The 15,362-nt window shown below is 39.1% G+C and overlaps 1 protein-coding gene across 6 annotated transcripts in view; it reads right to left on the bottom strand.

The window, feature by feature from the left end:
* ATP8B4 (ATPase phospholipid transporting 8B4 (putative)) overlaps positions 1–15,362 on the bottom strand; it is a 299,006-nt gene that overhangs the window by 55,849 nt on the left and 227,795 nt on the right. For 5 of the 6 annotated variants that reach the window (XM_070469294.1, XM_070469295.1, XM_070469293.1 and 2 more), the window contains exons 17-20: positions 12,927–13,042; positions 9,661–9,825; positions 8,585–8,696; positions 4,336–4,441 (exon numbers count right to left, since the gene is read on the bottom strand). In XM_070469294.1, coding sequence (XP_070325395.1) covers positions 4,336–4,441; positions 8,585–8,696; positions 9,661–9,825; positions 12,927–13,042 — 499 coding nt within the window. The remainder of the gene's footprint in view (positions 1–4,335; positions 4,442–8,584; positions 8,697–9,660; positions 9,826–12,926; positions 13,043–15,362) is intronic. The other variant, XM_070469296.1, reaches the window with a different exon arrangement.

Genomic DNA, 15,362 nt, shown 5'->3' with positions numbered 1-15,362 from the left:
ACACGCATGCACACACTACATACACTTGTCCATTTATTATCTTAAGGGAAATTCCTCGAGGTAAAAACCACTGGGTCAAAACTGTACACATATATAATTTTGAAATATATTGCTAGTTCACCCTCTAGAAAGTTTCTACCAACTTACGCTCCTGATGGTATATAAGAATTCACATTTCTTCACATTCCTTCCACATCACTACAGTTATGTCACCCACTTAGTCAACCACACATGCCTGAATAAAATCTTGAGGTATTAATTTCGGTTCCCCACCCCTTCTGCAATCACCACTGCTACCACAGACGACCCTCTCTGTTTACTCAGAAACATACCTTGCCTCAGGAGGATATGACAGAGCCAAACACAGAGAAAACAAGAGTCAATATCTTGCTTTCTGAGTATGAAAATAGACTCTTGAAACTCAAAGCAGAATTGCCATCCTGAATTCCAGCAATCTGGAATTCTAATAATTGGGCTTTTTGAAAGGGAAGAGAAGAGTTTCTTCAAGTGTCAAAAAATTAATCCTTAAACGAATCAGGGCATAAAATGTTGCCCTAAACGACAGACTGGGGAAAAAAAAAAAAAGACTCCTTTTCTCCGTCTCCTATCTAGCCTAAAGGAGAGAGACTGAAGAGGAGATTAGATGCTCATGAAAAAATCATTAAAAGAAGCCGAGGTGCTGCTCCCACTCTGGCCCGGGAGTGGTAGCTTTGGGGAATCTGAGTGGGCAGCAGTAGTCACTGAAGCATGGTGACACGGAGGGGAGCAGAAGAAAGGGATTTCAGGAACAGAGGCTCCATGTGAGACCGCTTCTCAGACACAGAGAAGTGAGGAAGAACCCCTGGATGCCCAAGTTTCCCCAGGAGGATGTGGAAGTCGGCCTGCAGGGAGAAGGAAGTGGGAAGTGCCAGATGCCAGCGGGCTAGATGCTGAGCCTCAGTGACAGGAAGGCAATAGCACAGCCTAGCCTTGAGCCAAATGTACCCACAGTGCCTAATTTAATTGTTCTGTCATCAGGCAGAAAAGGGTTCAAGTCTAGTTTTAGAAAATTTTATGAGTTTCTGTTCTTGCCCAGCTCAGTATATTCCAGGCTGTGAAGTCAGACAAGCTAGAAATGACAGAGCCTCCTTCTTCCTTCACATCAAATAAAATTCTGAGTCCTATCCATTTTACCTCCAAAACAGCTGTTAATTTCATTCCACTCTTTCCTTCCCCATTCTTACAATCTCACTGCCTTAGTTTAACCCTCAACATTCCCAAACTTGAGATTTCCAACAGCTTCGTAAGGCATCTCTCCATACCACTCATTTTTTCCGTCAAACATACTTCATCTATCCCGTCATTCGAGTGTTATTTCTAAACTGTAAAATTGGATTTGTCTCTCTTCTGCTTAGAAGTCCTCCATATCCATCCAATACCTTCAAGATAAAGCATATTCACTTTTGCTTATCACTCAGTCTATCACCACTTTTATCTCTGAAAAATTGTCCCCACTCATAACTCTATGCTACACTCTAACTACAACTTGACACATGGTTCCTGAAACATAGCATGGTGTCTTTCTCATCTGTGTGCCTTTGTGTATGCTATTCCATCACCCTGCAATACTGTTATCCAAGGTAATCAACAGATGAAGAGGATTCATAAAATGTGTAATGCGGGTCAGCATATTATTTTCACTATCTTAAGGTTAATGAAAAATGTAGTTTTTCTATGATGAGAATGCAAAGACTCTCTAATTGTTTAAAGCTTTGTTTTACTTTCAGCTATTTTATATCAACCTGGTATAGAAAACCACTATATCACACTGGTTAGAAGCTGTAACTGAAGATTACATGTGTCTTTGCCAAATAAAAATTAGAAAACCTAATTGTTACTGATATAATTTTATCATTATTATTTATATGATCTTAATAATAGACTCCAAAGTTTATTGGAAAAATATTTTTTTTTAATTAATCTTTGTTGGTTGAAAGACTGGGAACAATGGCTAAGGAAAGAGGGCAGGAGGAAGGAAGTCAAAAGACAGGAGGGAAGGCAAGAAGGATGCTCAATGAATGGTCATAAAGCTTTAAGCTCTTATATTAATCCCTCAAATAAAATCATTTATAGGGTTGGTATTTGCATATTTTCCCATTTTACAAATGAGGAAAACAAACAGAGAGGTTGAATAGTATATCAAAAATCACTTAGCCAGCCAGAGAACAGACACAAGATTCCAACATGGCTCAAGTCAACATAGATTCTGTACTTTCCCCCTTATGCTGGCTGTCTCTCCCTGAAATCCATTCTGCTGTAGTTGCCAACCTGGTGTCTGACCTCAAGGGAAGCAACCAGATGCTTCAACAACTGCATTTTTTATATGAATTATTTACAGAGTAAGAGTACTCTGTAATGTGGCAAGTGAATGGGTGCGCAGGCTCTGGGGCCATGCTGCCTAGATTCAGCCCCACCTGAACCACTGACTAGCCATAAAACTTTGAGCACATTATTTACCCTTTGTGTGTCTCAACCTGCTAACTGCGAAACAAGGATAATGGTGATATCTTTCACTGGGTTGCTTTGAGAATGAAATGAGAGAATACATGCCTACTGCTTACTACAGTGTCCAAGGCACTGTCTCCAGTTCAGTCACTCAGCTGTGTCTGACTCTTTGTGAACCCATGGACTGCAGCACGCCAGTCTTCCCTTTCTATCACCATCTCCTGGAGGCTGCTCAAACTCATGTCCATCAAGTCAGTGATGCCATCCAGCCATCTCATCCTCTGTCATCCCCTTCTCCTCCAGCCTTCAGTTTTTCCCAGCATCAGGGTCTTTTCCAATAAGTCAGTTCTCCGCATCAGGCAGCCAAAGTATTGGAGTTTCAACTTCAGCATCAGTCCTTCCAATGAATAGTCAGGACTGATTTCCTTTAGGATTGACTGGTTTTATCTCTTTGCAGTCCAAGGGACTCTCAAGAGTCTTCTCCAACACCACAGTTCAAAAGCATCCATTCTTTGACACTCAGCTTTCTTTATAGTCCAGCTCTCAGATCTATGCATGACTATTAGAAAAACCAGAGCTTTGACTAGATGGACCTTTGTTGGCAAAGTAATGTCTCTGCTTTTTAATATGCTGTCTAGGTTGGCCATAGCTTTTCTTCCAAGGAGTAAGCATCTTTTAATTTCATGGCTGCAATCACCATCTGCAGTGATTTTGGAGCCAAAGAAAATAAAGTCTGTCACTGTTTCCATTGTTTCTCCATCTATTTGCCATGAAGTGATGGGACCAGATGACATGATCTTAGTTTTCTGAATGTTGAGTTTTAAGCCAACTTTTTCACTCTCCTCTTTTACTTTCATCCATATAGTCAAAGCTATGATTTTTTCCAGTAGTCATGTATGGATGTGAAAGATGGACCATAAAGAAGGCTGAGCACCAAAGAACTGACTCTTTCAAACTGTGTTGCTGAAGAAGACTCTTGAGAGTCCCCTGGACTGCAAGGAGATCAAATCAGTCAATTCTAAAGGAAATCAACCCTGATTATTCAATGGAAGGATTAATACTGAAGCTCAGTCCTGAGCCACCTGATGCGAAGAGTCAACTTACTGGAAAAGATCCTGATGCTGGGAAAGACTGAGGGCAGGAGGAAAGGAGGTGACAGAGGATGAGATGGTTGGATGGCATCACCAACTCAATGAACATGAATTTGAGGAAACTCCAGGATAGTGAAGGACAGGGAAGCCTGGCATGCTGCAGTCCATAGGGTCACAAAGGGTCGAACAGGACTTAGTGACTTAACAACAATTATTAAATAAATTATTAATTTTACCAATAATTAAACTTATAGAAATAATAATAATAAAATTATATCAGTAATAATTAGATTTTCCAACTTTTACTTGTCAAATACATATGCGGTCTCCAGCCATACCTTCTAATGAGCATGATATAGACATTTTCTACAGTGAGTAAGACAATGTAAAAATATTGGGAGATTTGATCTACAAGTATTAAGTGGCAGTGCTGACAATTTAGACTTCCTTTCTTTTCAAGGTTCAGGAACAAAGGTTAAATGATGGAGAGACAGTAAGGAAGCTCACGGTGCCCCACTGTTGTGTTGAGTGAGCTGTGTTGAATGTGCTGTGTTAGCTCCCTCAGGACCGGAGCAGTGGCAAGCCATTTGCCTCTAAGCCATTTGGTCAGACCCCAAATGGACTGAGTTTAGAAAAAGCAAAACTAGTTATAAGAAAGCACTTTCTAAAGTTCTGGGGAAATAATTAGGTAGACTCTTTCTCAACTCTCAGATTTTCCTTTCCCCTCCTTCCCTCTCCTCCTTTCCTCTTTAACACTCACCTGAGTTCTTCTCTGACCTCCGCAGCTGTGTTCCCTGCTATGATGAACACATCATTCATGTCATCAGTCAGCATGTTGCAGGCATAGCCAATATTAATGGCAGTTTCTGATACAAAAGAAAGCCCACTTCAGTTAGAACATTACTTAATAAGTATCTTTTTCATAAGAATTTTGAGGCCTTTCCATATTTCCTTAAGGCCTACAGGCCTCCTTAACTTCAGAGAGAATATGATTGGTAATAAAATAAATACACGAGATTGAAGAAGAAATTTAAAAGTTTGCTAAATCCACAAAAAAATACCAACATCTATGAGTCCTCAACATTCTCATCTAGTTTTTAAAAAAACTTTTTGATTTCCAAAAGTAGTACTCATGAAAAGATCCCAAGATCTTGTGATACAGTAAGATGGACAAGGAGACCTGGCGTGCTGCGGTTCATGGATCACAAAGAATTGGACAGGACTGAGCGACTGAACTGAACGGATACATTTAAAAAATTTTACCAGAAGTCTTGAATACTGTCTTTGCAAGGCTGAAATACTAAGCTATTATTCAATCTAATAGACAAATTGAAAACTCCCCAAATGTTCAGTTGAACAGCAAAAAAAATTATCTTTTAAGTTTTTTAAATTCTCCCACATGCAACATTGCCATATTTCCACTAAGTGAATAGAAATTTGGAATTTGAATAGCACCTCAAAAACAAACCAGGACTGCTGCTACTAGATAACTAGAGTATTACATGATATTGACCAATCCTACCTCTAATTTTGTATAAATAGAACCTAGGATAGTTAAGTACCCCTTCCATCTTCAATACAATCATTCAATTTTAATTTTATTGAGTTGTTAGACTCTTGTGAATTCTATGGAGTCATTAGATTTGTCCTAAATCAAGGAAGACAACTGATAAAACTTCAGCATATCCTTTGTAGAAACCACAGAAAATAAAGTTAAATAGTAAACTTATGAGTATTCATAACTAATTGAATGGCTGTACCCACTGATCAACATCAAACTCTAGGAAGCTTCTAACAGCACAGAGCTCGACTCTCTGTGTTTTACATTTTGTAGTCAGTGATTTGAGTAAACAAATAGAGAACTGATTTATCAGGTCTGCAAATCTTCCAGTGTTCTAAAAAGTAACTAATAGGTAAACAGAATCTTAAAAACATGTGTGCCAGTTAACTGAATATTTCTGGTCTACTGATGGCCAAGCAAAAAATCATTTTTGTTTTACCCATTACTGCTAGCAACAGACCCAAACTGTATTGATTCCCTTTTCTTTCCTAGGAAACATGGTATTCTGAATCTAATGACTCTTTGTCTGATGACTTGGAGTTTCGTTATGCCTGAAAGTGGGTCAGCTCTTCATGTCCAACTGCATGGGCAATCTAGGAATTCAGCCAGGCTACACCTGTACAGTTGTGGTGGCTGTTAAAAATACTTTCATACCAGTTGATAAAAAGCTGCTTCCTTGAGTCTCACCAAAGCCTACCCCTCGTCAAAGATTCCCAAACCTTCCTACCAAGAAGAAACTAAAGAAGTAATGCTGAAGTCTCCAATGTCCTGCTTCAGAGCTTTGCCACTCTGTGTTCTAAACTGGGATCAGTGCACATACAAACCAACAATTAAACATTTTAATACCACTGCTGCCTATGAATATAACTATTATTTTTAAAAAGTATTTGAACTGAAACTCAACTGACTCCAGAGGGTACTACAGAAGATATTTGGGTCAGTTCAGTTCAGTCACTCAGTCTTGTCTGACTCTTTGCGACCCCATGAACCACAGCATGCCAGGCCTCCCTGTCCATCACCAACTCTCAAAGTCCACCCAAACCCATGTCCATTGAGTCGGTGATGCCATCCAACCATCTCATCCTTTGTCATCCCCTTCTCCTCCTGCCCTCAATCTTTCCCAGCATCAGAATCTTTTCCAGTGAGTCAACTCTTCGCATGAGGTAGCCAAAATATTGGAATTTCAGCTTCAGCATCAGTCCTTCCAATGAATAGTCAGGACTGATCTCCTTTAAGATAGACTAGTTGGATCTCCTTGCAGTCCAAGGAACTCTCAGGAGTCTTCTCCAACACCACAGTCCAAAAGCATCAATTTTTCGGCACCAAGCTTTCTTCACAGTCCAACTCTCACATCCATACATGACCACTGGAAAAACCATAGCCTTGACTAGATGGACCTTTGCTGGCAAAGTAATGTCTCTGCTTTTTAAGATGCTGTCTAGGTTGGTCATATCTTTCCTTCCAAGGAGTAAGCGTATTTTAATTTCATGGCTGCAATCACCATCCGCAGTGATTTTGCAGCCCCAAAAAATAAAGTCTGACACTGTTTCCCCATCTATTTGCCATGAAGTGATGGAAGCAGATGCCATGAACTTAGTTTTCTGAATGTTGAGCTTTAAGCCAACTTTTTCACTCTCTTCTTTCACTTTCATCAAGAGGCTCTTTAGTTCTTCTTCACTTTCTGCCATAAGGGTGGTGTCATCTGCATATCTGAGATTATTGATATTTCTCCCAGCAATCTTGATTCCAGCTTGTGCTTCCTCCAGACCAGCATTTCTCATGATTTACTCTGCATATAAGTTAAATAAGCAGGGTGACAACATATAGGCTTGATGCACTCCTTTTCCTATTTGGAACCAGTCTGTTGTTCCATGTCCAGTTCTAACTGTTGCTTCCTGACTTGCATATAGATTTCTCAAGAGGCAGGTCAGGTGGTCTGGTATTCCCATCTCTTTCAAACTTTTCCACAGTTTATTGTGATCCACACAGTCAAAGGCTTTGGCATAGTCAACAAAGCATAAATAGATGTTTTTCTGGAACTCTCTTGCTTTTTCAATGATCCAGCGGATGTTGGCAATTTGATCTCTAGTTCCTCTGCCTTTTCTAAAACCAGCTTGAACATCTGGAAGTTCACGATTCACGTATTGCTGAAGCCTGGCTTGGAGAATTTTAAGCATTACTTTACTAGCATGTAAGATGAGTGCAATTGTGCAGTAGTTTGAACATTCTTATATCTTTCCTGGTGGCTCAGACAGTAAAGCATCTGCCTACAATGCGGGAACCCGGGTTCAATCCCTGGGTCGGGAAGATCATCTGGAGATGGAAATGGCAACCCACTCCAGTACTCTTGCCTGGAAAATCCCATGGATGGAGGAGCCTGGTAGGCTACAGTCTAAGAGTCGGACACGACTGAGCGACTTCACTTCACTTCACTTTGAGCATTCTTTGGCATTGCCTTTTCTGGGATTTGAATGAAAACTGACCTTTTTCAGTCCTGTGGTCACTGGTGAGTTTTCCAAATTTGCTGGAATAATGAGTGCAGCACTTTTACAGTATCATCTTTCAGGATTTGAAATAACTCAACTGGAATTCCATCATCTCCACTAGCTTTGCTCATAGTGATGCTTCCTAAGGCCCACTTGACTTCACATTCCAGGATGTCTGGCTCTAGGTGAGTGATCACACCATCATTATTATCTGGGTCGTGAAGATATTTTTTGTACAGTTCTTCTGTGTATTCTTGCCACCTCTTCTTAATATCTTCTGCTTCTGTTAGGTCCATACCATTTCGGTCCTTCATTGAGCCCATCTTTGCATAAAATGTTCCCTTGGTATCTCTGATTTTCTTGAAGAGATCTCTAGTCTTTCCCATTCTATTATTTTCCTCTATTTCTTTGAATTGATCACTGAGGAAGGCTTTCTTATCTCTCCTTGCTATTCTTTGGAACTCTGTATTTAAATGGGTATATCTTTCCTTTTCCCCTTTGCTTTTCATTTCCCTTCTTTTCACAGCTATTTGTAAGGCTTCCTCAGACAGCCATTTTGCTGTTTTGCATTTCTTTTTCTTGGGGATGGTCTTGATTCCTATCTACTGTACAATGTCATGAACCTCCGTCCATAGTTCATCAGGCACTCTTCATCAGATCTAATCCCTTAAATCTATTTCTCACTTCCATTGCATAGTCATAAGGGATTTGATTTAGGTCATACCTGAATGTTCTAGTGGTTTTCTTCACTTTCCTCAATTTCAGTCTCAATTTGGCAATAAGTTTGGTTAGTTTGATAGTAAATTCTTGTTATATATTAGCTTTCCTTTTTGTATTTTGAACTCTTTCTTAAGTGGAGTACTGGGCAAATGTCTCATTAAATAAGTTTCCTGGTTCATTAAAATTTTACCACAAAAATGATAATTCTCTTTTCTAAACATTATTATCTATTTTCAAATTACCTTGTTTGTCTCCTGTTAGGACCCAGATCTTAATATTGGCTAGTGATAAGCTTGTAACTGTTTCAATCACACCGTCTTGTAACTTGTCTTCTACAGCAGTGGCACCTAGTAGCTTCAGTGAAAAATAGAGAATACTTTATGTTAATGCATGCATATAACACCCATAACATCTATGGCTTTTAATCACAGAATTTAGAGGTCAAAGTACAAAAAGATGGAAATTAAGATGTGTTGATATAGCAAGTATCCCTTATGTAGAGAGGTGGGCTGGAAAAACCCCCAGAAGAAGGTTCCCTAATCCAGGCAACTGGTGGGCATGCCAATTAGTGCAGAGATCCTAGAAGTTAGAATTTACATGAGGAATATGACATGCTCAGATAAAACATTAGCATAAATGATCAGAAGCCATTTGGGCTTGTAAGGCCTCAAGAATCCCCCAGGTATATCAAAGGAAAGCCCTCATCTCAGAGTCAGGACCTCAAAATAAAAAGTAGAACCATTCTCTTCAATGAACAAACCATCAGATATTGTGAACTAAAAAGTGAAGGTTCTTGTGCAATATTTCATCCAAAGATGATCAAGGTGTGATCCCTAGTATGTCACAACAGCTAAACAGTCTGGCCACTGGGGCCCTAAGGAAGAGTGGTTTCTAGAATAAATCACGCTCTGGAGAGTACAGATACCATCAGCATCTCATGGGTCTAGGTTGGTTTAGAGCTGGATCCCCACTCTCCACAGCAAGTTTCCCTGTTTTAAAAAGGTGGGTCATACAGCATGGAGGAAGAAAAAACACAACATCAAACAAAACATGACATACCAGAGGCTGACAAAGAATAGGGAGTCTACTCTCTTCTAATCTTGGGGGACTTCCAATGGCATAAGCTACTGCTAACTGAAATAATCCTCTAGCCAAATATGGCAAGCTCAAAGCCAACGTATAAAGCATGATTCAAAGTTTGAAAGAGCAACATCTGCTGTGTGCAGGATGATTTAGCCAGTGGATTATTCCTGTGCTAGATCTCTAAACACATACTACCCCTGTGTAAACACAAACCATCATGCTTCTAAATGCATACCATCAAATCCCTTTCAATTTCTTCATACAGCCCTGCTATCCGTTCATCCCTCTCATCTGTGGCGGTGTTTGCATCTTCAAGCATCTTATGCCACTCTCTGAAGTATTTGTCATCCAGATCTCTGTATGCGATGGCCAAGGTTCGAAGGCCTTCTCCTGCAAATTCCTGCCAGGGCAGACAGAGACCTTGGAACCATCCCAAAACAATAATCACAACAATAAAACAACAAAAGTAATGAGTAAGAAGTTATGCACTCAAATTCATTTTAGCCCAAGAGAACAATTTAGTCCTCTTGACTCCAACTTTTTAGTCCCCTTGGAAATGGGAGATATTTTTATTTTGTATTTTATTTCAATGGGATTGAAACATTCCCCCTTAAGACTGCTGAAACACCCACTAAAGGGTCCTCTTTGAGAGGTGATCAATGGTGCGTGTGACTTGAGGTAACCATTCAAAGCAATATGCTGGTTTCTAACTTATATTCTGCCTGAAGGAAGTACTGCTAGTGATGAGGGACACCCAGCCTGTTTTATGGGCCATGGCCCCCAGTTTTCAGGGGAGAAGAAAGGACCCTCAGAGGAGCCATGGTTCTCAAATCAAATGAAGGGGGCTCTCACAAGGGGCTGCAACATGACATCTCACCAAAGTCATGCTACCTTCCCCCTAATAATATAGCAATGTCTAAAACTAACTCCCTCCTACTTATGTTTATGTTTGAAGATTTCCAATAATAAAGTAAATGTGTTCAATAAAGATGAATAAATAAATGTTATGCAATAGAAATTCAAGGATATTAATTAACATTATAATAATAACTCTAGAGGAAAAGTGAGGAAGAAAGGCAGGAAAGTTAATACAAATTTTCTTCTGGGAACTAGTACTAGAAGTGGTGGTGGTTGTTGCTCAGTCATTAAGTTGTGTCCAACTCTATGACCCTATGGACTGCAGCCCTCCAGGCTCCTCTGTCCTCCACTATCTCCCAGAATTTGCTCAAATCCATTAGAAGTTGAAGCTGACTTTTACTTTTCATTCTAAAACTTTTATAGTATTTTTTTGCTGTAGTAAAGTCTAATTTTAAAAATAAAATTGCTTGAAATTTTAAAGAGATCATCAAGCCCAGTTACTTTTTAAAAATCATTTTTTTTAATAACCTATCTTCTATAGAGTTAGTATTTAATAACAGGTCAAGTTTATTGGAGGATGATATTCCTTCTTTAGTGTCTCAGTCAACTGAAAGTCTGAAATAATACCTCGAGTGCTATATCCTTCTATTATGCAAATAATTCACTAAACATAGAAGAGTGGTAGTTGCTAAGTGTTTCAGACAGTCACAACAGCTAGAAACATACGTTGAATGCTTGGATAAATGCTAAAAACCTCCCACTTTGCACAGGCCTCTAGTGACCATTTTATGGGCCTCTATACTGGAAGCATTTTTATAGCCATTTCTGCTCCTTTGAGCATTGCCACGAAGCATGTCTTCTCTGCTGTATTCTAGCTTATGGGACAGGCACAGGTTGGAGATCAGACACAAATTAAACTTTGACACACCCTAATTAGGTAAATGGAAAATCAGTGCCCACTGCAGTGATGTGGTTTAGCCCAGAGACAGCATGAGAAAAATTATCCAAATTTATCTTGTAGGCAATTGGTAGCACTTTGGATATTGCAATCACACTGTACAAGCCCTCCCTTCCAAAACCACCACTGGGTCCCCAGCTGATCTGAAAATCTAGTTACTGCCTTATAATGATCTTTTGTCCTCTTAATCCCCACAAACACTTCTTTGACTTTGACGTGCAACGCCCCTGGGCATTACCAGTGCTTTTCTCTCTGTTCTGCACAGCAGTGAATCAACACTAAGATGACACTACAAAAGCAGACAGATGATTTAAGTTACTTAATTAGTGCATGAAACAAGTTGAATCCTAAGTGAACATTAGCAAGATCATTTCCTATCATTAAATCATTCAAAAATAAATAACTAAATATAAATTTAAAACCTCAGAATTTAGAAGTCAAAATGAATAAAGTGAAAGAAGCAAAAGCAAGTCAAATTGATACTACCTGAAAAAAAATCTACATAGAAATGTAGAAAGATCAAATTAGGTTTCCCATACTTTAGTATGAAAATCCAGGACCGTGGTGTTTGAGCAATGGCAAAATCAAATGCTTATGATTCCAATGTTGTTTTCATAAAAAAAAAAATTTTTTTAAAGGACCATGATGGCCTTCTGGAAGAGATTAAAAGAAAATCAAGAATGCTCTATTGGGAAGACAAAAACAATAGCTATGTTTGTAACCAATATTACCAAACCATCATTCTTTAAAGTCAGGCAGAGGTTTTTATTTGTTTGTTTGTTTTTTAAAGATTCAGGGAATGTTTTATATTAAATATAGGGCTTGGCAAAGAAAATAAACCCTCAATTGCTTTTTAAAGGAGAGAAACCGAGGAGGAAATAAGAGTTTTCAGCAGTTGCCCTTAAATTTCATATTGGGTTTAACAGAACCTCAAGCAAATGTTAGAATGACCACTGAAATCTCAGGTTTTTAAATCAGATAACATTCATATTTATTCTTAGACTCTTACTCTTTTGCAAAAAGAAAACCATATGCCAAAGATCATCCCTGCTCCCTTTAGGAAGCTTCTGGAAAGAAACTTTGCATAGTCTCACTCTGTATGCATTTGCTAACTTCAACCCAGGGAACACTAGTGACTCATCATGATACATGACCTGAATTAAAAGACCCTTAAAGGAGAAAGTTGGCTACAAAGATTATTTTCTTCTCACCATATAAACATGACCCTAAACTATCACCTGGGTAGAGGGGAGTAACTATAAGAAATTCCATTAGTACCAGACACAACAGACCCCAAGGGAAAGCAATTCTCCAGTTCCTCTTCACTAAAACCAGTCCAGTCACCCAGATGGAACAGTCCCCAACTGTAAGGAAGTCAGAGCAGGTTTCCCTTGGTGTCCTGAGTCGTCTCCTGACCAGTGTTCAGAAGCCCAGACTCAGTGGCTATTTCTCATCGGCTGTGGGTTCATCCACCTTGGGAGAGACTAACCTGATGCTCAGCAAGGCAGGGGGTGGGTCCATGTGCCAGTTTCTAAACGTTCACTGGCACGGTTTCCTGTGGAGCCATTCTCCACACACTTTCTATTTCAGAAATCAGATCACTTAGCTGATATTTTAAAAAGAAGACCTAACTACAGGAAGCTACCAAAGGGCCACCATGCTAACTTTACCACAGGGGCACTTACACTGAGATGGTCTGAAGTCAAAGTCAGAAGGTCTTCATTGGATGGATGAAGTCTTTCAAACAGAATAGTGTCTGCTCCTTTGGAATAAAGCTTTATCTGTCCTTCTGGGTTTCGAACTGAAAAGAAAGTTGGGAAAGTAGACAATAATCAATGAAATCCATCAAAATTAGACTCTCCTTTGCCCCCAGCCAGGCAATTTGGAAATGAGCATCGTGTTTTAGGTAATCATAAGATACTCAGTGCCTTTGGTTAAAAGGTCATTACCTAAGTCACCTGACTTTACTCCTGTTTTGTTAACTTAGAAATATTCCATCTACAGGAACAAGTATTTTTGTTCTGATGCATACAACCTTCCTATTTTCCTTGCTTACTACTTTTGAAGGGCTGATACATTTAAATTTAAGCCTTCTGTATTGAGCAGAACTGAGAGCTTTGTTTGCCTGTCTCCTGATGTGAAATTCAAGACTGACTGTAGGAATCAGCTATCAGCGTTATGCCAAATGATCACCATAGGGAATTTGAGTCATTCAAAGTCAGGGTTTATGCATTTTTCTCAGCCCTTGCTGATGTATTTCTTCACTACCTTTACTCCTTAGAAAAGCTCTTTTACTCTTGGGTCATAATCCTAGCTACAAGCACACTTCTCAGGGGGCTTTCAAAATTGAAGTTGCTCTCTTCTTCCCACTATAAGTCTGTATTAGTAGGGCTGTGTTTTAACCTGCTCCACCCAGGTTTGGGAATGATAGCCTTGACGAGGCTCCAATCCCTCAGATACAATCCTCAACTCCTCCCTGGGTGTCACACATGTTGCTGCCAGACAAATCTTTCTTTAAGCCACAGAATACTCGACCTGTTTTTGTAGGCTTGGTTTTACATCTTGGCACATACCAGGCACCTAATTATTTACTAAACAGATGAATGATATAGAAATGTATTTCTCCCCTACTACTTCCAAAGGACCAATACAATTTAGGACAACTGCTCATGTCACAGCTTCATGGTTTGAACAGTGACCCTCACAAGCTTCATTGAGTCTAAGATTATTACATGCTTGCCACTCAGTTGTACCTTTTCTCTAAAAATAGAGTGCCTCAAAACAGATGAACATAAATATTGACTACTATTAGTTTAAGAGGATATGAGGTTCAGAGCTTGATTTAAAGGAATATAATAAATACCACAGTACAATAATTTACTTTTCCTCATAATCTTTTTTTAATTGAAATATAGTTGATGTACAATATTATATAAGTTACAGGTGTACAATAAAGTGATTCACCATTTTTAAAGGCTATACTCCATTTATAGTTACTCTATATATGTGCATGCTAAGTCGCTTCAGTCCTGGCTAACTCTTTGTGACCCCATGAACTATAGCCCACCAGACTCCCCTGTCCATGAGAGTCTCCAGGCAAGAATACTGGAGTGGGTTGCCATGCCTTCCTCCAGGGGATCTTCCCCACCCAGGAATCAAACCTGTGTCTCCTGTAGCTCCTGCATTGCACACAGATTCTTTACCACTAAGCCAGGGGGGAAACTCAGAAGTTATTCACAATATATGTAGAAGTTACATAATAATTTGTATCTCTTGATGCCCTATCCTTAAAATTTCCCTCCTCCCTTTCCTCTCCCCACTGGTAACCACTAGTTTCTCCTCTATATCTGTGAATCTGCTTTTTAGTTGTAGCCACTAATTTGTTGTATTTTTTAGATTCCACACATGAAAGATATTATACAGTATTTGTCTTTCTATGTCTAACATTTCATTTAGCATAATGTCCTCCAAGTGCACCTATGTTGTTGCAAATGACAAAATTTAATTCTTTTTTATGGCTGAGCAGTATTCCATTATATATGTATACCATATCTTCTTTCCTCATTCATTTGCTGATGAAGCAACTGAGGTTGCTTCCTCTAATTTTTAATGACCCTTAGTCAACACTTGATCTAATGCAATTTAATCCAATTTCCTCCTAGCTTGAATAAATCTAATGCACCCTGGAAACTTTTGTATTGGGATTTATCTATGGGTTGTTTTCTCTTCTAAGACCCATGGTCAACTTTCATAGTTTCTAGAACTCATGCAATTTTTCTTGTACTCTGTCTCTAATGTCCACAGTGGGGGAAATGAGAGAAAAAAAATGCTATTTACATCTACTCAATCAAGTGGGAGGAAAACATTTACTCCTAGGAAAGGCTTTCTCTTTCTTTTCTTATACAGCAATCCAATTTAATTTCCCCCACATTTTCTTCCTTCCTTTACCAGAGCTATAAAGTCAAAGTGTGTATATCCTCCACTTGCTAGTAAAACTTCTCTATGACTGTTAATTTTTTAAAGTCCAAGGTAGGATATTGATTCTCAAGCTTCTTGGTCTCAGAACCCCTTTACACTCTTAAAACTTCATGAGGACTACGGGTGGGTCCTATTTATCAATA

The sequence above is a fragment of the Odocoileus virginianus genome, chromosome 6 (assembly GCF_023699985.2).
Source record: "Odocoileus virginianus isolate 20LAN1187 ecotype Illinois chromosome 6, Ovbor_1.2, whole genome shotgun sequence".
NCBI lineage: Eukaryota > Metazoa > Chordata > Mammalia > Artiodactyla > Cervidae > Odocoileus > Odocoileus virginianus.
The sequence above is the reverse complement of the archived record's forward strand: the minus strand, read 5'-3'. Positions and strand labels throughout refer to the sequence as shown.